We start from the raw sequence: 26,045 nt of genomic DNA on the forward strand, positions 1-26,045 counted from the left end.
CTTGGTTGTTTGGAAGAGATCTTTCATACAAATAAATACGATTTATAATAAAGTTTGGCAAAGGTATGCCAAAGGATGTTATCGTGGTACCGAACAGAGCATAGTACCCCACTAGCCACAAGTTGATAGTGTGACTAGGGATCGACGATCCAACGGTGTCATGTTGGAAGTTGTATATATGCGTCGCGCTGTGCAAACTTCGATAGCGCGTTTCAGGACTGCATTATTGAATGGTGGCGCCATCTGTTGCATGCGGGCGGAACCATGGTATAAGAAAATCAGGTATGCTCAAGCCTATGACAAGCCGCCATTGCTAGCTCTTTCATGACGTAAGTGTTACCATTAAATTGATATCTCCAACATTCCAAGGACGTAAATTTTGTTAATGAATTACTGGCTAATGTATTTAATTACTATTACTTGTCACATATATAAAAATAATTGAAACTGTAAGTAAATATTTTACTAAAAGTTCAAAATTTCCTTGCAAAGTGAAATGAAATGAAAATTTATTGTCACAAATGTGGTAGGTAAGTATATCGATGGAAGTGAAGCTTATAGCGCTCAGCACATTTAGTCATGTTGTGACATACAATAATAACTCCTTACATAAAGTACTGAACAATATTACAAAAATACTTATCAATATAAAAAAAACGAAAGAAAAGAAAAAAAACCTATTTATAAACTGAAAAACTCACTTAAGCTATAAAACTTCTTTCCCTTTAACCAGTTTTTGAGTTGGGATCGAAACTTTAAAAAAAACATTGGTCGTGGGTAATTTATTTTTTACGAAATGGCAACGCAGGGCGGAATGTCGTCAGCTGGGCTAACCTTGAAATGTTAGCTGTCACTTTTGAGCATACCTGGTCTTCTTATGCCATGGGCGGTAGCTGGTCAACTAGTTGGGTCTGCCACAAAAGTTTACACGTTATTTTCAGCCCGATCCTACCTGTGAAGCAAGACGACTTCTTCCCGTACGCCAGCGACTCAAACGCGTACTGGACAGGCTACTTCACCTCCAGACCAACCACTAAATATTTCGAGAGAGAGGGCAATAGTTATCTTCAGGTAGGTATGATCGTGAGCTCAATGCTCAACCATTGGACCTCGGAGGCCGTTATTCGGAGATCCCGAGCTCGGATATTTGGCTAGGATATTGAAGCTGAATTACCTGGTGACGACCTCCGTGGTCCAGTGGTTGAGCGATGGGCTGACGATCCGGAGGTCCTGGGTTCGATTCCCAGTGGAGACATGTCACAAAAATCACTTTGTGATCCTTAGTTTGGTCAGAACATTACAGGCTGATCACACTTGGCCGGACAAATGGGGAGCGCTGAAGGCTCTCACCCGGTACAACGTTTAAGACAACAGACCTGAGGGTGCCCAGTTGGGCGCGAACCTCGGCGCAGGGCGTCGTGTGAGAGGAAAAATATTTGAAAGAATTAATCGACCCTAGTGGGTCGATAGCGATAAGTGCTGAATGAGGGAAATCGTCGACTACGCCGGCGGGGTCGGTATCGGGGCCCTGAAACACCTGATTGTCCGAAATTAAGAAGATCCGTGTTTCGGAAGGCACGTTAAGCCGTTGGTCCCGGTTACTACTAACTGATGTAAGTAGTCGTTACATGAGTCATGCCAGGGCCTTTGGCGGCTCGATAATAACCCCGTCACCAGGGTTGATGGGGTTGGTAATCAACCTCACAACCCACATGATACATGAAGAGGACTATAAGCATAGAATAAGGAATAATACTACGTATAGAACGGCAACTCTCCGCTCCCCACCAGTATCTGAGCTAGGTTACCTCACCCCCCTGGTGTCAGGATTACTATTGAGCTGCCAAAGGCCCCTGACATGACTCATGTAACGACTACTTTCTTACACTTGGCTTAACGTGCCTTCCGAAACGCGGATCATCTTACTTTCGGACAATCAAGTGATCAGCCTGTACTGTCCTAATTAAATCGGGACTTGTAATGAGATTTTTGTGATATGTCCCCACCGGGATTCGAGCCCGTGACCTCCTGATCGGGAGCCCAACATATAGCCGCTGTATGCCCTGCATAATATAATTTTAAGTCCTTCGAGTAGCTCTATGAGGGCAACATAGAAAAAAAGGCGGATTTATAGAATCACGATATTTATTTTATAGCACAACAAATTACACTGGTGCTAATTCCTGCAGACGCCATCTAACTTTATTTTAAGTTATACCTGTCATTTTCTTATCCGTTGAAACAGGTAATCGACAGGCATAAAATTTATGGAATACACGTCAATATTAAGCAGAAATCTAAAACAACCGTCTATTTTATTCGCACGGGTTTTTTATTCATTTTAAAATTAACTTGTTGACAATCATCCGTCCCTTTCCATTTCGACGGACAAGAAAATGACGGGTATAACTTAAAATAAAATTAGGAGGTGTTTGCAGGAATCAGGGCCAATATTTTGTTGTAATGAGTTTTCTTAACTAACTAGCCATAGATTATCAAAACTATTCTAGTATTGCAATAGCTAAAATATTTATGGTTGACTTGGTCATAAATACGCTGGATGTTGTGTGAAAAATAAATAACTATGTCGTTGTAACAGATGGTGAAACAACTTCAAGTGCTGGCGGGCTTGGAAGATCACAACATGTTCGTTTTGAACGAATTAAAAGGAGCCATGGGTATGTTGATATTTTATTAGGATATTTATTTTATTTTATTAAAGCGTGGCATATGCCGAAGAAGAAGGCCTCAAGTTCAATCTGTTTAGGTTTAGCGATGTTTGTAAAACAATCTATGCGTAATTTATGAAGTGTTATAAATAAATAAAAATTAAACTAAGTTTCATGGTGGTAGTGGCGTTGATAATAAGTTATATCTGTCGTTTTCTTATCCACCGAAAAGGAAAGGGATGGGTAATCGACAGGTATAAATTTTCTGAAACACACGTCAATATTAGGCACCAATATAAGACGACCTTCTAAAAAATTTACATTGGTCGATAAATGCACCTCTTTTTATTCTTCCGCAGTTATTCTAATACTACCTCTGGGTTGGCTGGAAGAGATCTCTCTTAGAGATAAGTCCACCCTTGTAAACGTCCATTTCTTGTTTGTGATGTAACTAGTTGTTAAGTGCAATAAAGTATATTAAATTCAAATTCAAAAATATCTTTATTCAGTAGGTAACATAGTTACAATTTGAATCGTCAATTTTTACATAACGAACGTCTCATCCGCCTAAAACTACTGCAGCTTCTCACAACCTGTGTAGCCGGGGAAAAGAAGCTGCAAGAAAAACCTCGGAACATTTTTACTATTCTGTCAATTTCAACATTTCGAACACAGTTCTTGTAATTGTTACCATTCTCCTTCATCCTTAGACCCTTCTTCCACAGGTATAATGCAGCATCACGACGCCATTACCGGCACGGAGAAGCAACACGTAACCCACGATTACGTCAGGCTGTTGGACGCGGCCATAGAGGACGCTATCACCATAGCTAGACAGGCTTTCAAGTAAGTAAATATATTTTTAAAAGTTTATTTGGGTGCAATAATGTGTTTTATTATTATGTGAGAGCCAGTCATAGATTTACTACTACCGTAGATTGAACATCAAAAAAAAAAAATCGAAAATATTTATTTTTCAAAATTGGCTTACAAAGTTAGCGCTTTTTGAACGTCAAAAAATTAAATTACATATTATGTAACTAGCTGTAAAACTACCACCACATCGGAATCTGTAACGCTGAGGGAAAGACGTGGCCAGAAAACCTCCCAGCACAGGGCCCTAGTCCTACTGTTTCATGTTTTCTTTTCTTTTTTAAATCCAGTTTGTATTACATAATTTATAAACTTAAATACAATGGTATTCCAATTACAGTCGGTGGAAGGAAAGTGAAAAATAAAGAGTTTATGTTACTTTATCACAGAAACAGTGTTTTATGAGCTCCCTGACAGAAGCAGGCCTGTCCACATCAGCACTCAAAAAGTGGGACGCAAAGTTACTGTTAACAAAGCGACGTTGACAAAACTTTACCTCAGTGCGCGATTAGGCGCCGAACTGACAACACTGGGAAGTGCGTGGTAAAAAGTTTTATGAGGCCGCTAAGAGGTCTAATTCACAGAGCAGGTGTGCCCAATCCAGTTACTCCCCTGTAGATCCGAGGCTGCCAGCCAGGGTGGTCCCGTCTTGGCTGATTTTTGCCCCCGCCACCGCATGCCAAAAAACCATAGAAAAACATCATAGATATACCATAGATAGATAGATTTTATTTTACATATCTGCGCGCTACACTGCAGCTGTACAAATGTACCATATCCTTTGCCGAATGTTGTCTGGAAGAGATCGCTCTTAGCGATAATGCCGCCTTTGCCCACCTTAGAATAAGTTTATCCTGTGAATGTTTTGTGAATTTGTGTGCAATAAAGTGTTTTATTATTATTATTATATACCACTTTATTGAGGAGCTCGGTGGCGCAGCGGTAAACGCGCTCGGTCTGCGATTGTTGAAGTTAAGCAACTTTCGCAAAGGCCGGTCATAGGATGGGTGACCACAAAAAAAAAAAAAAGTTTTCATCGCGAGCTCCTCCGTGCTTCGGAAGGCACGTTAAGCCGTTGGTCCCGGCTGCATTAGCAGTCGATAATAACCACCAATCCGCACTGGGCCCGCGTGGTGGTTTAAAGCCCGATCTCCCTATCCATCCATAGGGAAGGCCCGTGCCCCAGCAGTGGGGACGTTAATGGGCTGATGATGATGATTATATACCACATTATCGTTAATATTTGTTGCCCTTGTTCCTCACAGCAAGATGATCCAGGGTGACGCCCTCAAGCCGCCCATCCTCAGCTACGACCGCTGTCGGTTGAACGAGTCCAGCTGCCACACATCAGAACAGAGCCAACAGTTTGTTGTTAGTATGATAACATAAGATAATCGTATATTGGCCCCGATTCCTGCAGACACCTAATTTTATTTTAAGTTATACCCGTCATTTTCTTACCCGCCGGGAAGGAAAGGGACGGGTAATCGACAGGCATAAAATTTATGGAATGTTATTGGCGGCCCAATAATAACCCTGAGACCAGGGTTGATGGGGTTGGTAATCTACCTCACATTGTTTTAAGTTTACGCGGTTATTATCATAATTAAAGCACATAATAACGGGTTCTTACCGCGTTTAAAAACCATCTGTCGTAGTGAGTTTGGTGCGAGTTCAGATGGTTCCGAACATTCCGATATCATATACATAAACAAGCGGCAAAGAAAGAGGGTAGACAGATATGTCTGCCCGTAAAAAATTATGGATCTACCTACTCCACTCCAATCTCATCAGTCATCCCGTGATCATGGCACTTGCAACGGTGTCGAAATATCGGGAGTCTCATATCATATCCCCATTTAAACGCGGTAAGGACCCGTTATTATGTGCTTTAATTATCCACCTCACAATCCACACGATAGAAGAAGAAGGTTGTCAAGTAGCCTATTTTATCTTACAGGTAACAGTGTACAACCATTTGGCGTGGCAAGTGAATGAACCCATCAGAATCCCTGTTTTGGATGGAAATTATGCTGTTTATGCGCCCAATGGTAAGTGGTTTATATCATCTTTACAACAGCGTTAGCCTTAGCCTAGTACGGCTTTGAAATAGACTACTCTGGGCGCCATCCCACTTGCGTCAGACAGAGTACTGCGGGAAGGCAAGAGGGAAACCACTGCCCTATTTTTCCCTAAAAAAGTACCATGGAGAATGCTGCACCGACAAGAGCGTGGCTCTTAAATTGCTGATGATGACAGCCTTTATGTGAGGGAAAAGGACAACACATATTAACGATAACATCAATAAACTAATACTAAACGATCGATGTGTTTTTCCGTCTCATAATACAGGGTGTTAGTGACATCGTAACGAATACTCAGGGGGATGATTCAGACCATGATTCTGAGTTAATATCAAGTGGAATTTTCCGTCGCAAAATTCATGTGTTCTTTTTAGTTTTTTAAAACTATTTTCAATTCTATACTTTTGCGATGGAAAATTCCACTTGATATTAACTTAGAATAATGGTCTGAATCATCTCCCTGAGTATTCGTCACGATGTCACTTACACCCCGTACCAGTACATACAAGTAGGTATGGGTGTTAGTGACACCGTAACGAAAACTGAGGGGGATGATTCAGACTAATAATGATGATTCAAACTAAAAATGTTTTCCTAACTTCCAGGCGATCTAATAGTATCCCAGCTAGTTGACATACCGGAAGCAGTGAAACGGCTGCCTTCAAGAAAATCTTCGGCTACCCACGAAATAGTTTTCATAGCTCACCTCCACCCACTCTCATACAAAAACTTCTACGTCACCAAAAAACACAAAATAACAAAAAGAAACATCGATTTATCTGAAAATAAAAAACGTAAGAACGAATTTTACAACGACATTAATGACTATTGGAAGAAAATGAACGAAAAATCTTTTATTGACCTCAAAGCTATCGAAGACAATATTGGGAGCTTCAATAATGTTTACAAAGATGACGTGAAGGTACCTGAAGAGCCGATTTTTATTAAAAATGGCGGCGATAGTGGAAGGGATTTCAAGGATTTTAATATTGATGTTATGAAAGATAGCAAGAGTAGTTATAACCCTGATACAGAGCAGTTGGAGGAAATTATCAAAGAAGCAAGAAGGTAAGTTTCGTCTTCACTTTAACCATGGAATAAGGAATCTTCTTCTTCTATCGCGTGGGTTGTGAGGTGAATTACCAACCCCATCAACCCTGGTGTCAGGGTTATTGGTTGCGATTGAGCCGCCAAAGGCTCACTTAACGATTACTAACTCGCATCAGTAAGTAGTAACCGTGACGACCGACTTAACATGCCCTCCGAAGCACGGATCATCTTACTTTCAGACAATCAGGTGATCAGCCTGTAATGTCCTAACCAAACTGGGGATCCCAAAGATGATTTTTGTGATATGTCCCCACCGGGATTCGAACCCGGGACCTCCGGATCGTGAGCACAACGCTCAACCACTTGACTGACATGGTCGTCATTTATACCCAAAAACAAAGATAAAATATGTAAGTATAGCTGTCAGTTTTGAGCATACCTGATTTTCTTATACCATGATCGTATCAAATACAGAAATATCTTTATTCAGTAGGTAACATAGTTACACTTTGAATCGTCAATTTTTACATAACGAACGTCTCATCCGCCTAAAACTACTGCAGCTTCTCACAACCTGAGATTAAGTAAATTAGATTAAGTAAATTAAATTCATCTTTTTTGGGGTTATGTATACGTTTTTACAATAAAATACCAGATAATATTTTAAATTTGTCAGAAAATAAATTTAAAGCTCATGTGAAGCTTACTTTATGTAAAAAAGCTTATTATAAGATTAATGACTACCTAAATGATAAAAATGTCTGGTACTAAATGAGTTCCTCTAGTTATTAAATAAATTGTAATGTATATCCTCATTGGTTTTTAAAAGATGTGTTGCTGTTGCAGTTTCTTGTCATTTCTTCTCCTCAGCCATAACACCTTGCGAAATGACGTAAATTCAAAAATGTTACATTGACCTTCAACAAGTTTACCCATGATAATTACGTTGAATAAATTCTGATTTCCTGTATAGCCAGGGAAAAGAAGCTGCAAGAAAAACCAGACGTTCTTTAAAAAAAGTTTCTCTTAAAACAATTGAAAGGCAAATTCTGAATGTCAATGGGAATCTTATTGTAAAAAAAGTGTATATTACGTCCTTCGGTGTGGCGTTACTTAAATATTATGATGTCTCCACATTCCCAGACTTATAGAAGACGCCAAACATACGTCAGCTCGCGGCCGAGCTGCCGTGTTTCCCAAGCTGAATGATGACGAGATGAGGATGTTGGCTGATGACCCTGGAGTCGTCGACCACTTCCCGGAGACTCTCTTTGTGCAGAATAAGGTAGGTTGTGAAGCTTACTTTATGTAAAAAAGCTTATTATAACATTAGCCTATATACGTCCCACTGCTGGGCACAGGCCTCCCCTCTATCAACCGGAGGGGGTATGGAGCATACTCCACCACGCTGCTCCAATGCGGGTTGGTGGAGGTGTTTTACAGCTAATAGCCGGGACCAACGGCTTAATGTGCCCAAAGCACGGAATCATCTTACTTTTTTAGACAATCAGGTGATTCAAGCCTGAAAAGTACTTACCAAACAAATGACATTCTCACAAAGTCGAATCGACCCCGGACCTCAAGATCGTGAGCCTGACGCTCTAGCCGCTAGACCGCGGAGGCTGTTAGTAGTATGTTATAATTCATCATCATCAATTTAAGAGCCACGCTCTTGTCGGTTCAGCATTTTCCATGCTACTTTTTTAGGGAAAAAATAGGGCAGTGGTTTCCCTCTTGCCTTCCGCCCCACAGTACTCTGTCTGACGCGAGTGGTATGGCGCCCATAGTAGTCTAATACATTGCTGCACTAGGACTCCTGTCCTCCGCCTTTGAATAAGTTGCAATTCATCATCATCGGCCCATTAACGTCCCCACTGCTGGGGCACGGGCCTTCCCTATGGATGGATAGGGAGATCGGGCCTTAAACCATCACGCGGTCCCAATGCGGATTGATGGTTATTAACGACTGCTAATGCAGCCGGGACCAACGGCTTAACGTGCCTTCCGATGCATGGAGGAGCTCGAGATGAAATCATTTTTTTGTGGTAATTAATACTTCTTAATTTATTTTCAGCATATGAAGCTCGAGGTGAACGGTACGTCGGGCCAAATAATCCTTATTTCTCAACCGGACGGCACCGATATAAAATACAACATCAAATTCTATTACTACCCAGCCTGCGTTGGCGACAACTGGATCGCTGAAAGGCGGTCTTCTGGAGCTTATATCTTCAGACCCAACGGCACCAACCCTACTGAGGTCCCGACCTCGTACGTGAAAGGTGCTTCAGGACCTGTGGTTGACGAACTAAGGTCCGATAATAACGATTCAGTAGCCAACACCGTTAGGGTCTATAAAGACTTAAACTTCATTGAAAACGATTGGGTTGTGGGCCCTATCGACATTAGCGATGATGTAGGCAAAGAATTCATTGTTAGGTATATAACTGATATTGTGAACAACGGGGAATTTTATACAGACTCCAATGGAAGACAGATGTTGAAGAGGAAGTTGTTTCAGAGACCGCAATGGAATGTCTCCTTAGCCGAGCCTGTATCCGGGAATTACTATCCTGTTGTCAATAAAATTACTATCGAAGATGATAAAGCGAAAATTGCAGTTCTTACAGACAGGTCAGAAGGTGGGTCGGCCTTAACGGAAGGCCAAGTGGAACTCATGCTTCACAGAAGACTGTTGCACGACGATGCTTTTGGCGTAGGAGAGGCGTTGAATGAAACGGAATATGGCAAAGGCATGGTTGTTAGAGGGAGACACAGAATCTTCTTATCGAAGCCCGACAGCAAATCAAGTCACATAGAAGAGAAGAAGTTGGTGCTACAGTTCGATTTACAGCCTCAAGTTTTCATATCTGACGCTAAAGATTTGTCGCTAAACGATTGGAAGAAACTTAAAAATTCTTTTGCTTGGGCGAATGGGCTGCAAGAAGGCTTGCACTTACTGACTCTGGAGCCTTGGTTTGGCAGCACTCTGCTGCTGCGTTTGGAAAACTATTTGGAAATCGCCGACAGAGAGGACACGTCGATAAAAATAGACCTACAGTCAATCTTTAAGTGTATAAAAGTGAAATCTTACAGAGAAACAACATTAGCGGCTAATCATTGGATATCTGATGTCAAAAAGTGGAATTGGAGGACCAAAGATGGCTTCGCCAAAAGCTTTAATGAAGCGTATGGGAACGCCAATGTAACGAAATCTAGGAACGAAATTTATGGCAATCAGGACGATGGGAGTAAAATCACTATTAGAGCGAAGCAGATTAGGACTTTTATTGTCGATTACGAACTTATGTAACCAAGGCTTATTAACCTATCCGACAGGCTAGACGTGTCAAGGTCAAGGTGGTTACCATGGTAACTCCCCCACCCAGGCACAACACATCTTCCAACCATTATTATTCTGTTCGAAATAAAAAAAATATAAATATAGATAACTAGATTATAATATTATATTTTATTTCTAAAGCTAACGTATCGACTCCAAAATGACACAATACACTACTACTAAACACGGAAATACATAAATAGTTAACAAAAATAATGCTATTTACTGCACTCGTCAAAAAGCCCGCCCCTGACTAATCCGGGCGCGAAGGTGCCCATTACACTAGCCGCATTCCCTCGCTGTACAGCAATGGACAACCTTTGCGCCAAGAACAATCCGGCACGGGGGTCATCTCCACTCTCTCTTAAACGACGTCCGATTTCCGCTATAAATTTTTTAGCATCGCTACCCCAACAACCCGTCGTCTCAACAGCAAGCGGGATAAAAATGTAGCGACCTTCTAACTCCCTATATTTTTCCCGCTTCCTACGAGCAGCGAGCTGCGACGCTGCAAAAGTGTTAACACACGTCGCATCCCACAGGAGACATCTGCCCCTCTCCCACGGCACCAGGGTCATAATAGATAGTTCTTTACAATAACAAAAATATAATAAATAAATAAAATAAAATACATTTATTTCAATCAACATAAGGCTCATACAATACTTTTGACACAATACAATAAAATAAAAACAAAATGAAATGAAATGACAATTAAATTAAATACAATGAAAATAAACTGAAATAAAATTGAATTAAAATGAAATAAAATAATATAAACTCACGACTATGGACCCACTTCACCGAGCTTTCTGCTAGACCAACAACCTCGCCGCTTATCGTTTATTGGTCCAAGCGCGGCGCGGCGCGGCGCGGTTGTCATACAGACCCGGCTGCCATTACATTATATTTTTGAATATTATGTACCCGAGTAATGAGAAAATAGGTACCTACTTAAAACCCTTTCACGGACAGAGATCATGGGTCATTGATGGTTAATAGGTAATATATTATGACACCTTGGGATCGGAACGTCATTAGACGTTCTGTCCTTGAAAGTGTTAATAAGTACGTAGTTTTGTTGGACGACGCTATCTTTTTTTTTTAGGGAACGTGGGCTGAAAAATCCCTCATTACTATGTACATGGTCTGTGTGATTATTACCTACATATTTTTAATATTATTGTACATCTAATTACTGTAGCCTAGACACATTAGGACCTGATTCCTGCAGACATAACCTAATTTTATTTTAAGTTATACCTGTCATTTACTTATCAGCGCAAAAGAAAGGGACGGGTAATCGACAGGCATAAATTTATGGAACGCGTTAATTCTGGTAGAAATTGAAACAATTTTACATTGGCCAATTATCCGATAGAATTAGGTTGACATTACACATCAAAAGCGTTCAATATCAGCGAGACGCCTATGCGATTCATCCGAATTATTCACTCCTTCGCTCATTTTAAAATTAACAGCTGTCAATCATCCGTCACTTTTCTTTCTGCGAAAATGTCACCATCCGTCACTTTTCTTTTCTGCGAAAAAGAAAATGACAGGTGTAACTTAAAATAAAATTAAGTAGATGGTGTGTACTGGAATCAGCACCTCGATGCTTATTGCCTAAATGTTATGTAATAATTATTTAAATTGTAAATCATTTTACCAAATACATACTTAAATAATATTGTTGTTTGAAAAGTTGTATGTACCTAATCATACGATAGTTTTTAAGACCAATAAAAAATGCGAAATTTACTTATATTTGTTTTAATTGCCTGCATTATCTAGGTCCTACATTTAACATTCTTCATAATCTAATATAAAATTTACTTAAAACTTAATGGCCGCGATTCCTGCACACACCTAATTTTATTTTAAGTTAATTTTATTCTAGTAAGTTATTATCATTTCATAATTTATTACCGGGTGAGAGCCTTCAGCGCTCCCCATTTGTCCGGCCAAGTAGTGAATGCCACCTACGGCATACTTACAATAAGTCACGTCAAAAAAAAACAAAAAAAAATATTTTTTGACTTATGAAACTACCCAATTTTATTATTTTCCTCACTTAAATCAAATCCCGTTCTAGAAACTTCCCGGACCCGCTTCTAAGTTGCAAATATTCTAAATACTTAGGTGTATCAACTATAAATGCTTGGCTTTTTTAAGTTTTTTATGTTTGACAGTTTTTTTTTTCATTTTCTTTTTACATTCTTTCTTGTACACGCACACGCAATACGGCTTGTCTGCCTTGTTGACTACACAGTACGCTGTAGGTTCATATGTGGTAATTCTTTCTATTTCCGATGCAATTTTGAGTTCGTCTCCTGCCTTTTCTATGACAGCTTCGAATGCCACGTCGAAAGGTCTCAGCGATATCGCTGTCACATAATAATTGCTGCCATGATGCGTGTACGAATGGATTCTTAGAACAGATTTCAGTCTTACTTTTGTGCATTTTGTGCAATTCGAAGTAGTCTGTATTTGCTTAGCTTTTGTGCGTAGGAAGGTGATCATTACTTCCACAGTTCTGTTCCCTGCTGGATCGTTTCGTGCGTCAATCATATTGTGGCACGCACACCATTTCTCATCCATGCCAGTATCAGCGCAAGTCCTAGTCTCAGGTATCTCTTTGAATAAAGAATTCTTGCATTCCGGACACGAGTTTGGCAGCTTTATTATATCCAGAAGTGTCTCGTGCAAGTCGTAGGGCGTCGTCAAACGATACTGATTAGTCATCAGATTCGAAAACTCATCAGCGTAATTGTCCTTGAAGGTAGGAGGTGTCCAGATGAACAACATTGGCAACCTATCCTGGTAATACGCGTCCTTGTGCAATCGCATTTCCCCGTACCCTATCCCGTGATCGCTGAAGAAGAAGATAAACGTGTTGTTGTAAGCTCCAGAGCGGCGGATCCTTCTGAAGATCCTGGTTAGTTTCTCATCTATCAGTCCTGGTATTGATCCGTCGTCGTGGGTGTAAGTCATTGACCAGAAAAAGCCGAAAAAGTTGTCGTTCCTGTATGCTTCGACGAAGTCTCCCATGTAGTTGAACATGTGACGAGCTCCTGGCCTGCTTTGAACGCAGAGGATATTGCCAGAATAATACTCTCCTGTGTGGTAGAAGTATTTGGTGTAGTGGTCCGTAGGGGGCTTGGAATATCTGTTTTTGTGGCTGTTGATGACGTGCGCGTGTGCCGAGTCGGCTGCAAAAGCTGTGACGTACCCCGCCTCCTTATATTTGGTCCATATCATGGAGTTCTGGCATTTTTCCATGCTTGCTTTGTACTGACTCAGCTTCGATTGCTGTATCCCTGACAACACTGCCATCAGGTTGGGAAACGATTTGTCATTTACCTGAAATAATGGATGTTTAATTTTAAGGATTTCTATAAGAGCGACTGGCTGGAGTACGCAGAGGACCGCGGTAAATGGAAAGAGGAAGGGGAGGCATTTACCCAGCAGTGGGATCTTAAATATTATAATAATCATAATTAACTATGTTACTTACTAATATTGTTATAATGCAGCTGCTGTCACCTCTTACGTTGCTCTGCCCTTGCAGGGCGTCACATGTACCTAATACCTTGTATGTAACACCTAACTGCTTGTGACTTTGCAATGAATAAATGAATATAGATAGATAAAATACTTTATTGAATGGACACAAAATACAGAGATAAGGACAACATATACAGAAAAGCACAACAGGCGGCCTTATTGCTCATGCAGCAATTTCTTCCAGGCAACCTTTGGGTACAGAAAAAAATTGTACAAGTATAATAATAGCGGGTTAGTGCATAAAATAATAATTAATCATCATCTCCCTAGCATTATTCCGTTTTTCACAGGGTCCGCTTAGAAGCGATTGCCTGTCTGACCTTCCAACCAGCGAAGGGAAAACCAGCCCAACACAGGTTAGGTCACATACCTCCGAAAATGCATTTCTCGGGAATGTGGATTTCCTCACGATGTTTTCTTTCACCTTTGAGCACATGATACTCGTGATCAGTTATGATCCAAACATGAATTCAGTTTAGGCCTGTGCTGGATTCGAACCTGCGACCTCAAAGCGCTTCTTTTTTTGTAAATTTTAAATGATCACCTTGTTATAACCGTGGTAGTCCAGCCAATCCTCTTCAGCCAGCAGCTCCACAGTTTTAGGGAGGCTGTAGTATGCCCTGGCGCGCGACATCGTGTCCAACCCAAACACCAGAACATTCCATTTCTTTTCGACTATTTTAGGTCTCTCCACCTGGACAAAGACGGATTAATCCTCCTTTTTCATCAGGTAAGTACCTATGAAGAAGACCATGAAGAGCTTTCATGGAACAGATTAAAGAGAAGGTGAACATCGTGTCTTATAAGGGAGTGAGAGAATGGGCCTTTCTTCTTCTATCGTGTGGATTGTGAGGTGGATTACCAACCCCATCAACCCTGGTGACTGACATGACTCATGTAACGATACTTACTTACATCAGTAAGTAATAACCGGGACCAACGGCTTAACGTGTCTTCCGAAGCACGGATCTTTTTACTTTTTGGACAATCAGGTGATCAGCTTGTGATGTCCTAACCTAACTAGGGATCACAGAGTGATTTTTGGCCTTTGATAGACTCTAGCTAGAACATCACCGATTGAGAAATTGGTCGGTGTACTGCGGAACGGAAGGCGATTGGGGCAACCACCGTTCTACACGCCCTATCTATGGAGTAATGGCGATTACTCCACCGACAAGAGCGCAGCTCTTAAATAAAGAGAGAGAGAGATAGACAAGAATGGAGAATGCTACACCGACAAGAGTGTGGCTGTTAAATTATTGATGATGAAATATTACATAATATAGCAAACAGGTAGACCTGTCAAATCTTCAGGTTAGGTTCTTTTCGTTATTCCAACCTGCAAGTGAAGCGTGGTGGAGTATGCATGCTCTACACCCCCTCCGGTAGATTGAGGGGAGGCCTGTGCCTAGCAGTGAGACGTATACAGGGTGTTAGAGACATCGTAACAAATACTGAGGGGGATGATTCAGACCATGATTCTGAGTTAATATCAAGTAGAATTTTCCGTCGCAAACATCATGTAAGTAAGTATATTATTGTTTTTTTTTTTTTTAATTATTTTCAATTTTATACTTTTGCGATGGAAAATTTCACTTGATATTAACTCAGAATCATAGCCTAAATCGTCCCTCAAAGTTTTCGTTACGATGTCACTAACACCCTGTATCTATAGGCTGTTTGTCTTATGTTTTTTTTTTTATATTAAAAATAGGTTTGCGTTCGATCACTCTCAGCGTTACAGATTCCGATGTGGTAGTAGTTTTACAGCTAGTTACATAATATGTAATTTAAAACATAAAAATAATATGTAATTTATTTATTTTTTTAATGTAATTTTTGACGTTCAAAAAGCGCTAACTTTGTAAGCCAATTTTGAAAAATAACAGTGTTACTACAAAAAAAAAGACTAAAAGATAAACTATGTTTAAAATATAATCCGTATACGAAAGAAGTCCCGAAAGCCGCGGCGCTACTGTCGCAGATCCTGCATAGAATTATTATGACTTGTCAAGTTAGTTTCATTAAAATCCGCCGACTTCTTTCGTGGCTCGAAATTTCAAACCTAGTTTATTTTTAGTTTGTGTTTTGTAGTAACACTACTTATATATTTTTGAATTTTTGACCACAATCTCATTTCATGGTATGTGTCTGTGGCTTACAAGCTTGCCTGGTAGATGCCTATTGACTAGTAGAAAAAAAAGAAAAAATCTCACCATCTTGAATATCAAATACGAATCTTCGTAAGTGAAAGTTGTTTTCCCGTTCGATTGTTGGATGCAGTTCACCACCAAAGCTTCAGTTTCTAAACTGACCACATAGCCATCGTCAAAAACTGTACATTTTGTATAACTGTAACATAGATAGATAGATACTTAGATAAAATACTTTATTGAACACAATGAACACAAAATACAGAGATAAGGACAACATATACAGAAAAGCATAACAGGCGGCCTTATTGCTCATGCAGCAATTTATTCCAGGTAACCTTTCGGTACAGGAAAATAAAATAATAAGTATTGTGAAGGGGGATTTGATGTGGTTTGTCCTAGCCTAGACCTCGGTGGCGCAGCGGTAAACGAGCTCAGTCTGCGATTGGTGAAGTTAAGCAACTTTCGCAAAGGCCGGTCGTAGGATGGGTGACCACAAAAAAAAAAGTTTTCATCTCGAGCTCCTCCGTGCTTCGGAAGGCATGTTAAGCCGTCGGTCCCGGCTGCATTAGCAGTCGTTAATAACCAACAATCCGCACTGGGCCCGCGTGATGGTTTAAGGCCAGATCTCCCTATCCATCCTTATGGAAGGCCCGTGCCCAGCAGTGGGGACGTTAATGGGCTGATGATGATGATGATGATGGTCTAATAGTAAGCAAAGAGATTTTTGTTCCTGGTATTATGTTTTCTTGTGTTTCAAAGTATTTTTATGTTTTTTATGGGATTTTTATTTCTGTAAATATTTTTTAACTATTAATATTAAAGAAAAATAAGTACCTAATGGCCCCGATTCCTGCAGACACCGCCTAATTTTATTTTAAGTTATATCCGTCATTTTCATATCCGTCGAAAAGGAAAGGGACGGATGATTCACAGCTCTTAATTTTAGGAAGAATGAGTAAATGAACGTGTCAGGTTATTGACTGATGTAAAATTTTTAGACGGTTGGTTTAGATTTGTGCTTAAAATTGACGTGTGTTCCATAAATTTTATGCTTGTCGATTACCCATCCCTTTCCTTTTCGGCGGATAAGAAAATGACAGATATAAGTTAAAATAAAATTAGATGGTATTTACAGGAATTAGCACCCGTAGGGGAAGGCCGGGCATAGTGGATACCTTAAGGTATTTAAGGTTATAGCAGAAAAGGTTTACAATACAAAAACAAAATAATTATCACAAATCAATCTTTATTTATTGCTCTTACAAATACGAACATCAGCAACCAAGAATATTTAAACAATAATCAACTGCAGTTAAAATAAAAAAAAGTACGATTGTATTCGCTTTGCCCGGTACCCCGGGTAAAGCGGATACAGCACTTGGGCAAAGTGAATACCCATAATCAGACTCTGAAAATATAGAAATAACTTTGATTAACTGAAACAAATAACTTTTATTGACCATAAAATTATAAAATTAAGATTGACAATTGTCACAGGTATACCCCTATGTGCCATCAAAAGCAGTTAACAATCTTCGTGACACCATTGTTGACAAATGTCACATCGAATCTAATTTTCAATTAGTTTACCGTCTTCTTTTATATATATTTTCCTAATCATCGGTGAAAACAGTTTTTTTTTATATTTATTCATCATCTGAAACAAGTAAAACACCTTTTTAGATAATAAGTCATCAGTGGATATGGTATCCACTTTGCCCTACTCACTTTGCCCCACTAGGTAAATTTTGAGCTTAACACATTTCATGCAAAAACTAATAATTCTGACTTTCTGTTAAATATACCATAAAAATCTACTTTGGTATGCTACTGAATTAAGACATTCCTAAGAATCAAGAACTAGTAATATAGGAGAATTAATCAATGTACTTACCGCTTAAAATCAATCTTTTATTTACGAAAACACAAATCTCCACTCCGCGGAAGGGACACGACGCGGCCTCTCTTTTCTATGTTTGCCGCGTATTAATCCAAGATGGCCCGACGTAACAGTAGTGATGTGTTGAATTAACATCTAATATTTTAGGAGTAGTGGGGAGTATTCGCTTTGCCCGGGGTATTCACTTTGCCCAGCCTTCCCCTACCTAATTAAATTACAAAAGCATATAAAAGTAAGTGCGCAATGCAAACAAATGTCAAATAGTAATATTGCTTTCTTAGATGATTGCTTCGATGTGGCAATTTTAACCTCCCCAGTAACAGATATTGCGTGTTGTGTTTTACGTAACTACTTACCCATATTTGTAAAATATTTCTATTTCTGGAATGAGTATGAATGAGCCTTGACCAACGGCTTAACGTGCCTTCCGAAGCACGGAGGAGCTCGAGATGAAAACTTACTATTAGACCATTTTTTTTAATAATTAAAGCACATAATAACGGGTTCTTACCGCGTGCATTTTTTTTAATTCCAAATTACATATCAAGTGGAGTTAAGTGGAGTTACGGCTTACCTGATATCATCGTCTTCTCTCCCTCTTGCAGTAGACCTGGAGGCAAATTTGTAACAACACGAGAACTCTCCAGTACCATTCAACTTGTGCCGAGCTATGTGAAACTTTACAGTATCCCCGAGTATTCTTTCCACAAACACGATTCGTTTTTGACAACGTTTTTTCTCATTTACAGCGTCTATGAACATCACTGACTTTGTGAAGTCTGGTATAGTACACCCTGTTGTGTTCAGCAGCAGACCACCGTCGGAATCTCGTGTGTTTGTTTTTACCAAGGTTTTGACTGTGTTATGTATAGTTCTTCCCAATACAGTCTCTTTCCTTTTTTGTCCATTCTTCTCATGCCAAGCGAGGATACCTGAAAATAACATAACATAACAAATACTTTATTGCACAAACAGGAAAAAAAACAAAATACAAAACAAAAGAGAAATAGAATTAGTACAAATATAAAATAAAAAAAATATAGCATCATGCCTCATGTCGGGGCGCATTCTTTTTGTTTTTAAATTATTTTCAATTATATCCAAAAGGATAAAAAAAAGGAAAAAGGATCGCAAAAGCGATGAAAATATCCACTTTATATTAACTCTGAATAATGAGCTGAAACATCCCCCTCAGTATTCGTTACGATGTCACTTACACCCCGTGCAAGGATGTTAGTGACACCGTAACGAATACTGAGGGGGATGATTCAGACTATGATTCTGAGTTGATATCAAGTGGAATTTTCTGTCGGAAAATTCATAAAATTTTCTGTTTTTTTTATTAATATTATTTTTAGTTCCATACTTTTGCGATGGAAAATTTGACTCAGTTTTCGTTACGATGTCACTAATACCCTGTATGTACAGGGTAAAATACCCATACCTACTTGTATGGGGTATAAGTGACATCGTAACGAGTACTGAGGAGCATGTTTCTGCTTATTAAGTATAAGTAAACACCCTGTGCAGTGCGCGTCTGTGTACGTTAGGCTTGCTTACTTACCTGTTTTTTTCGCTCGAGCTCCTTTGGTCATTAATGGATAGTTCTGCATTCCATGAAGCATTATGTTAAAGTAGAACATAATTACAATGCACCACAGCACAACGGTATTATTTGATTTTATTTCCTTCATTGTTAACATTGTTCGATTTTACTTCGGAAAATATTAACTTTTTTTAACTTTTTATTCGTTTGTGGGACGACTTCTGTCCTCCGCCTCTGAATAGTACTGACAGTTACTGCTGCCCTCTGTCAGGTTACAGCCAAATTTGAACTAGGTACTTACTTAATTTGCATGGGTTTTGCACTGTTATCGATTTCTGCAAGGAGACTTTACGGTTAGGTTAGGTTAGGTTAGAATTCGTCGACATTTTTAATTACGATTATTTTTATCACAGGAATTAATTTTCTTACTTTAAAACATTGTTTGTATAATTTATCTGCACAACAAAATGTTATTTAAAGAAAGTACCTAAGAAAATATATTTTATTATTATTTTTTATTAAATTCTGACGTTTTTAATACACTCTCTTAGTTTCTTTCTGGTTCATTTCCATTTTTTTTGTCTTTTTTTCTGTTTTTTTTTTGTGCAATTTGGCGGCCAAATTATGCTAATTATTATTAAGTATTAACTATTGTTTTTAATACATTAAAATATACTAATATTAACTATTATTTCTGCGTCGTTTCCGTATTATTATTAATAATTTAATAATTAATTGATTTTACACAGAAAAGGAGTATGATAAGTGTAATAATACACACGATTTACACAAATGAGTTTTTATATTGAAGAAATTAATTTATAATGCCTACCTAACAGTGAAGAGATTTTACAAATTCGTGGTATCTTTATTATATTATTATCTTATAAAAGGTCTAAAAGAATGGGTTTTCAGGGTTCCGTAGCGTTTTACATAAAATCATATGTGTCTGGCCTTGGAATTAAAGTAAGTAAAATGTTTATTTTTCATAAAAATACAAAAAAAATGGTACAATAAAATAAAAACCCAACAAAACCAATTCCTCGGTTTGTCTGTGGGAGTGGAGTTCGGAGTTATGTTTTACTCAGATATTGGCCCCGATTCCTGCAGACACCGCCTAATTTTATTTTAAGTTATATCCGTCATTTTCTTATCCGTCGAAAAGGAAAGGGACAGATGATTGTCAACAAGTTAATTTTAAAACGAGTGAATAGCAAAAATAGGCATCTCGCTGGTATGTAATCCGTTTGACGTGCTGTCTACTTAACTCTGTCGGGTTATTGGCCGATGTAAAATTTTTAGACGGTTGTTTTAGATTTCTGCTTAAAATTGACGTGTGTTACATAAATTTTATGCCTGTCGATTACCCGTCCTCCCTCATTCAGCGCTTATCGCTATCGACCCACTAGGGTCGATTAATTCTTTCAAATATTTTCCCTCTCAGACGACGCCCTGAGCCGAGGTTCGCGCCCGGGCACCTTCAGGCTGTTGTCTTAAACATTGTACCGGGTGAATGTCTCGGGAACTAGCTCCACGTTGGCGCCAAGGCTTAAACGTGGCGAGGCGTGTGTGAGGGTGCCAGTGCCTTTCTGGGTAAGCTCGTTCCACCGTCGATCCCTTCTTCTCCTCGTGGAAGAATGAAGTCAAGAGCAAACCCATCTTACTTAATTAAAAAAAAGTGTAATTTTGTAATGTAGTTGGGAAAATAAGTAATAAATAGCTTTTTTTTTGACGTGACTTATTGTAGATTTGCCGCAAATGGAATTGACTACTTGGCCGGACAAATGGGGAGCGCTGGAGGCTCTCGCTCGGACAATAAATAGCTAGGTCCACTACCAACTGAGTTTTTCTTCTGTAACGCACAATTATTATTGTGCCTAGTTTGATTTAACTGCAGCTGCAGAACCCTACATTGCGCGAATGCGACACGCACTTGGCCTTATTATTTTTTTAATAGAATGTGTGTTGAGTAATGCACGCTAGAGACGTACCTATTTGCTATGGTCATAGAACAAAGAACAATACTACGTATATGAAGAAATAGGTTATAGATTTGGTATATTTGATTGAATATAATAATTTTTAGGGAGCGGGTAAATAAAATGCTTCATACTTCTTTACTTGGCGTTGGTTAGCAGCGCCATCTGTTGGTTCTTTTGGTTACAACTTTACAATTTTCCTATCATAAAATATGGACGCAGCCAGCTAGCCAAACTAAATTGTTACAAAACTTCTTGATACAGTAGGAATAGGGCCCTGTGCTGGGAGGTTTTCTGGCCACGTCTTTCTCTCAGCGTTACAGATTCCGATGTGGTAGTAGTTTTACAGCTAGTTACATAATATGTAAGTAATTTATTTTTTGACGTTCAAAAAGCGCTAACTTTGTAAGCCAATTTTGAAAAATAAATATTTTTGATTTTTTTTACAATAGGTTTGCGCTAGATGGCGCTTGTCTGTGACAGTATAGAACGGTAACTCCCCGCTCCGCACCAATTCGTATCGGGCGCCGATCTCACCCCCTCTGGGTCTTACTTTAGTCTTAGATGGCCGTAAGCCGCTAAGGAGTGAGGGAGAGCGCGCGGATTCTTTGTCTCACTCGCACTTAGGCGTAAGGCGACACACGGTCTTATTATCGTGTGGGTTGTGAGGTGGAACACCAAACTCACCAACCCTCGTGTCAGGGTTATTATTGAGCCGCCAAAGGCCTTACTCAATTGTATACCAATATTTTATGTTTTTTTTTTTAAAGAACGTCTAGGGCCCTGTGCCGTGGTTTTTCGTGCAGCTTCTTGTCCCCGGCTATACAGGTTGTGAGAAGCTGCAGTAGTTTTAGGCGGTTGAGACGTTCAGTATGTAAAAATTGACGATTCAAATTTTTTTTTGACGTGACTTATTGTAGTGCCGCAGATGGCATTAACTACTTGGCCGGACAAATGGGGAGCGCTGAAGGCTCTCACCCGAAGACGATTCAAAGTGTAAGTAAGTAACTATGTTACCTACTGAATAAAGATATTTTTGTATTTGAATTTGGCCCCTGACATGGCTCATGTAACGACTATTCACTTACATCATCAAGTAGTAACCGGGACCAACGGCATAACGTGTCTTCCTAAACACGGATCATCTTACTTTCGGACTATGAGGTGATCAGTCTGTAACGTCCTAACCAAATCAGGGATCACAAAGTGATTTTTGATGACCTTTTTTATTATTTGATCAGAATAATAATGGGTGAAAGATGTAATTGTGCTTGGCTGTACTTAATAGCTTTTTTTTCTTTAGACTTATTGTAGATTTGCCGCAGATAGCATTAACTACTTGGCCGGACAAAAGCTGTAATAGCAAGGGTCATCATTTACACCCAAAAACCAAGTTAAGATGCATATGTCTGTTATCCATGAGCTCGCGACACCAAACACTTCAGGACCCCAATACCGACCCCGCCGCCGTGGTCGACTGTTTCCCTCATTCAGCGCTTATCGCTATCGACCCACTAGAGTCGATTAATTCTTTCAAATATTTTTCCTCTCAGACGACGCCCTAAGCCGAGGTTCGCGCCCAACTGGGCACCCTCAGGCCTGTTGTCTTAAACGTTGTACCGGGAGAGCCTTCAGCGCTCCCCATTTGTCCGGCCAAGTAGTTAATGCCATCTGCGGCAAATCTACAATAAGTCACGTCAAAAAAAAACTGTTATCCATGAAATTAGAACGTTAAATGAAGAAAAATCTTCACAGCGCCATCTATATGGTTTTTGAGGAACATAGTTTGGAAAGTCCCTCAATTTGAACTGTCAATGAAATCCACATAAATTCCTCTATTTTTTTTCTCACATACATAAACTCACGCCCGTAATCCCTAATGGGGTGGGCAGAGCCACAAGTAATCAAAGACAACTTGCAGCCACTGTCGATACGATGTCGTAAGCTGGATACGATGAACCTTATGGTGATAAGGGATCAGCCTATCGCCCATAACATTAGTCCATCATGTTAGGCGACACAATCCCTCTGTCGGTTTATACGACATGCCCGGGAAGACAAGCAACTGAACGTTTTCTGTTTTTTTTTAATTTTTATAATTATTTTGTCTTTTGTTTTTATAAATACAAAATTAATTTTATGACGTAAACATAATGTAAGAACTTAGTTTATTTATTTTACTGTTATAGACATTTACCTGATGACTTGTTTGTGACATTATATAATGCCAATAATTGTATTACTTCCTATGATAACCGTCTGACATTTAATCTAAGTAATTATAGTGTTCATTTAACATTCTCTTCCTCCCGGACCTCTGCTCAGAGTAGTCGTGCAATAGGACCTTAAACGATTTTAATTTCTATTTAAAAATAAAGTTTTTACTAAATTAATTATACGCGATAAAATAGGAGTGCATAAGTGCAAGGCGGTTGTGTGCAATCACAGTGCAAACGGTGACTACCTAACACTACGCAGCGCGCGTGAGTAAGAACATAAATGATTCACCGATTGGCAGCGGCCTAGAGATCTCTTTACGCTGGACGGAAACATTTTGTGTATGAAGACGTCGATTGCCACCACTATAAGGAGACCTAACGCCGCTCATCTGGTAATTTGCCACCTCGTCATTGCTTATTGCCTGGTACTTTTGAGGCACAAATTAATATTCGTTCCTATTACCTACACGTAAAAAGGACGTATGACGCTGGCTACATAGTCTACATACTAACAAAACAAAATACTGTGTGTCTTGTTGCCTATGCGACCCTGGTGCCTTGGTTAAGAAACGAACATAGAAGATTCTATTGTGGGTACCTTGCGTTTCCTCGTGTCAGCGCAAGAATTTTGTACCTATCCTCCCGCTTGATGTGCGCCTGGTACAAATAATTTCTAAACCCATATCTTCGCCTGCCGATATTGCTTTTTGATATTTTCTACTTACCTGGAAATGGATTGTACACTAAATAAATCGGTGTCCGAGTCAGACATTGCTCATAAGATAGACTTAACGCCACCGTCTTCGTCGTTTGTTTTTCAACGTACAAAAAGGACGAGAGAAAACGACTATGAGTCGGATTTCAGCGCATTTAAGGAAGAAATAAAAGCTATGATGACAAGTCTAATGTCAGAACAACAAAATGAAATAAAAAAGATATATCCAACTTTAATGGAAATTAAAAACACTAATGCGAATATAGAAAGTTCTGTTGCATTTTTAGCTGCTCAAAATGAAGATCTCAAAAAGAAAATAGATCTGTTAGAAATACAAGCCAAAAAAGATAAGGATTATATTACGATACTAGAAGATAAAGTTGAGGATATGCAACGTGGAAGTCGTAAGGCAAACTTGGAAATAAAAAATGTGCCAATAAAGATGCAAGAAACAAAGGAAGACCTGACAAATATGGTACTAACCTTATCTAAAACCATAAACTGCAATCTAGAAAAGAATGACATAAAGGATATTTTTCGTATTCAGAATAAGAAAAAAGAAAATACAAATACCAGCTCCATTGTTATAGAATTGTCATCAACAATACAAAAAACGGATTTTCTAAAATTGACCAAAATTTTTAATACTAAAACTAAAAATAAGCTTTGTGCCAAACACTTAGGCATTACAAGCCATGAATATGCACCAATTTACGTGTCCGAGCAACTAACGGCAAAAGGAGCGCGCTTGTATTTCCTGGCACGAGAACTAACCAGGGCAAAGTCTTTTAAATTCTGCTGGACAGCATATGGAAGAGTATACGTCAGGAAACATGAAAACTCCCCTATCATATTAATTAAAAATGAAGGCCAAGTGACTCATCTCTTACAATCGGCATGACTGCATTCTTTATCGTATTTTATTTTGAACCTTCTTTCTTTCCTTAAATTAGTTTTAATTTCGTTTAACTTTAAAGCTCCCACTAAGTTTATATTACTTGAAACAAAAAATATTGTTATAATAATATATGTAATCTACAAGTACATACACACATTCGCTTTCACACATAATAACTTATACATCTCATACACTCACCCTACATACATACAACTAGTACACTCGCTTCACAACGTATACACTTATATACACAGTAAACAAACTTCTATTTACTTAAACATTTGCTCAGTATACAACTTCTCCGCAATAAATCAAAACTCAATTACTAAAAAAAAATATCCACCCGTTCATAAACACAACGAACTCGGTAAAAAGACGATCAGCTCTTCAAAAGAAAATAATGGATAGTTCTTTACAAACAATGCACGATATAGACTTCACAGAAATAGCGGTCACGTTTGCATGTGAAATTGGTAACGTGTCTAGATTAATGTCTGTTAACCAAAGTGACTTCACGATTGTGTCACAAAATATTGTAAGTGCCTACTCGAGAGTTGACGATTTAACACTTAATTTAAGCCAAATAAATTTTGAAGTTGATCTCATCATCCTTACCGAATGCAGGCTAAACCCGGACAAAAATATTCCCGAAATACTAAATTATACCTCGTATCAGACCTCAAATCATCTAAATAAAGCGGATGGTGTAGTCGCTTATATAAAAAATAAACATTCAGCAAGCGTAAAAGAAATAACTTTGACCCACGCATCATGTCTACAAATAACTTTACTCGACCTAGTTATTTTGGGAATTTATCGGTCACCGTCAAATACAAATTCTGAAATGTTTACTAACTCTCTAAACACTCACTTAAAAGACCTAGAAAGGCATAAAAATATAATAATAACGGGGGACATTAACATAAACCTGATCTACAGGAACGACGAGAAAAGTTATGAAAGAGCAAACAGGTTAAACTACCTTAATATGCTGGCCATGCATGGTATGCTCCCGGGTCATTCTTTACCTACCAGAGGTAGAAGCT

The 26,045-nt window shown here is 39.0% G+C and overlaps 2 protein-coding genes across 5 annotated transcripts in view; one reads left to right on the top strand and one right to left on the bottom strand.

Moving 5' to 3' along the window:
• Positions 1–11,780, top strand: part of LOC126379369 (lysosomal alpha-mannosidase-like) — a 47,756-nt gene extending 35,976 nt beyond the window's left edge. For all 4 annotated transcript variants that reach the window (XM_050028091.1, XM_050028089.1, XM_050028088.1 and 1 more), the window contains exons 12-19: positions 942–1,071; positions 2,600–2,678; positions 3,395–3,515; positions 4,808–4,913; positions 5,503–5,593; positions 6,232–6,694; positions 7,820–7,961; positions 8,751–11,780. In XM_050028091.1, coding sequence (XP_049884048.1) covers positions 942–1,071; positions 2,600–2,678; positions 3,395–3,515; positions 4,808–4,913; positions 5,503–5,593; positions 6,232–6,694; positions 7,820–7,961; positions 8,751–9,989 — 2,371 coding nt within the window. In that variant the 3' untranslated portion in view covers positions 9,990–11,780. The remainder of the gene's footprint in view (positions 1–941; positions 1,072–2,599; positions 2,679–3,394; positions 3,516–4,807; positions 4,914–5,502; positions 5,594–6,231; positions 6,695–7,819; positions 7,962–8,750) is intronic.
• Positions 11,781–12,127: 347 nt separating this feature from the next.
• Positions 12,128–19,267, bottom strand: LOC126379668 (uncharacterized). Its single transcript, XM_050028484.1, has 5 exons — positions 19,207–19,267; positions 18,217–18,574; positions 15,803–15,938; positions 14,131–14,280; positions 12,128–13,382 (listed from the first exon to the last, which is right to left on the bottom strand). Exons 1-5 carry the CDS (start codon positions 19,265–19,267, stop codon positions 12,171–12,173), a joined length of 1,917 nt encoding a protein of 638 aa, XP_049884441.1. The 3' UTR covers positions 12,128–12,170.
• Between the last annotated feature and the right edge of the window lie 6,778 nt (positions 19,268–26,045).

The sequence above is a fragment of the Pectinophora gossypiella genome, chromosome 29 (assembly GCF_024362695.1).
Source record: "Pectinophora gossypiella chromosome 29, ilPecGoss1.1, whole genome shotgun sequence".
Taxonomy (NCBI): domain Eukaryota; kingdom Metazoa; phylum Arthropoda; class Insecta; order Lepidoptera; family Gelechiidae; genus Pectinophora; species Pectinophora gossypiella.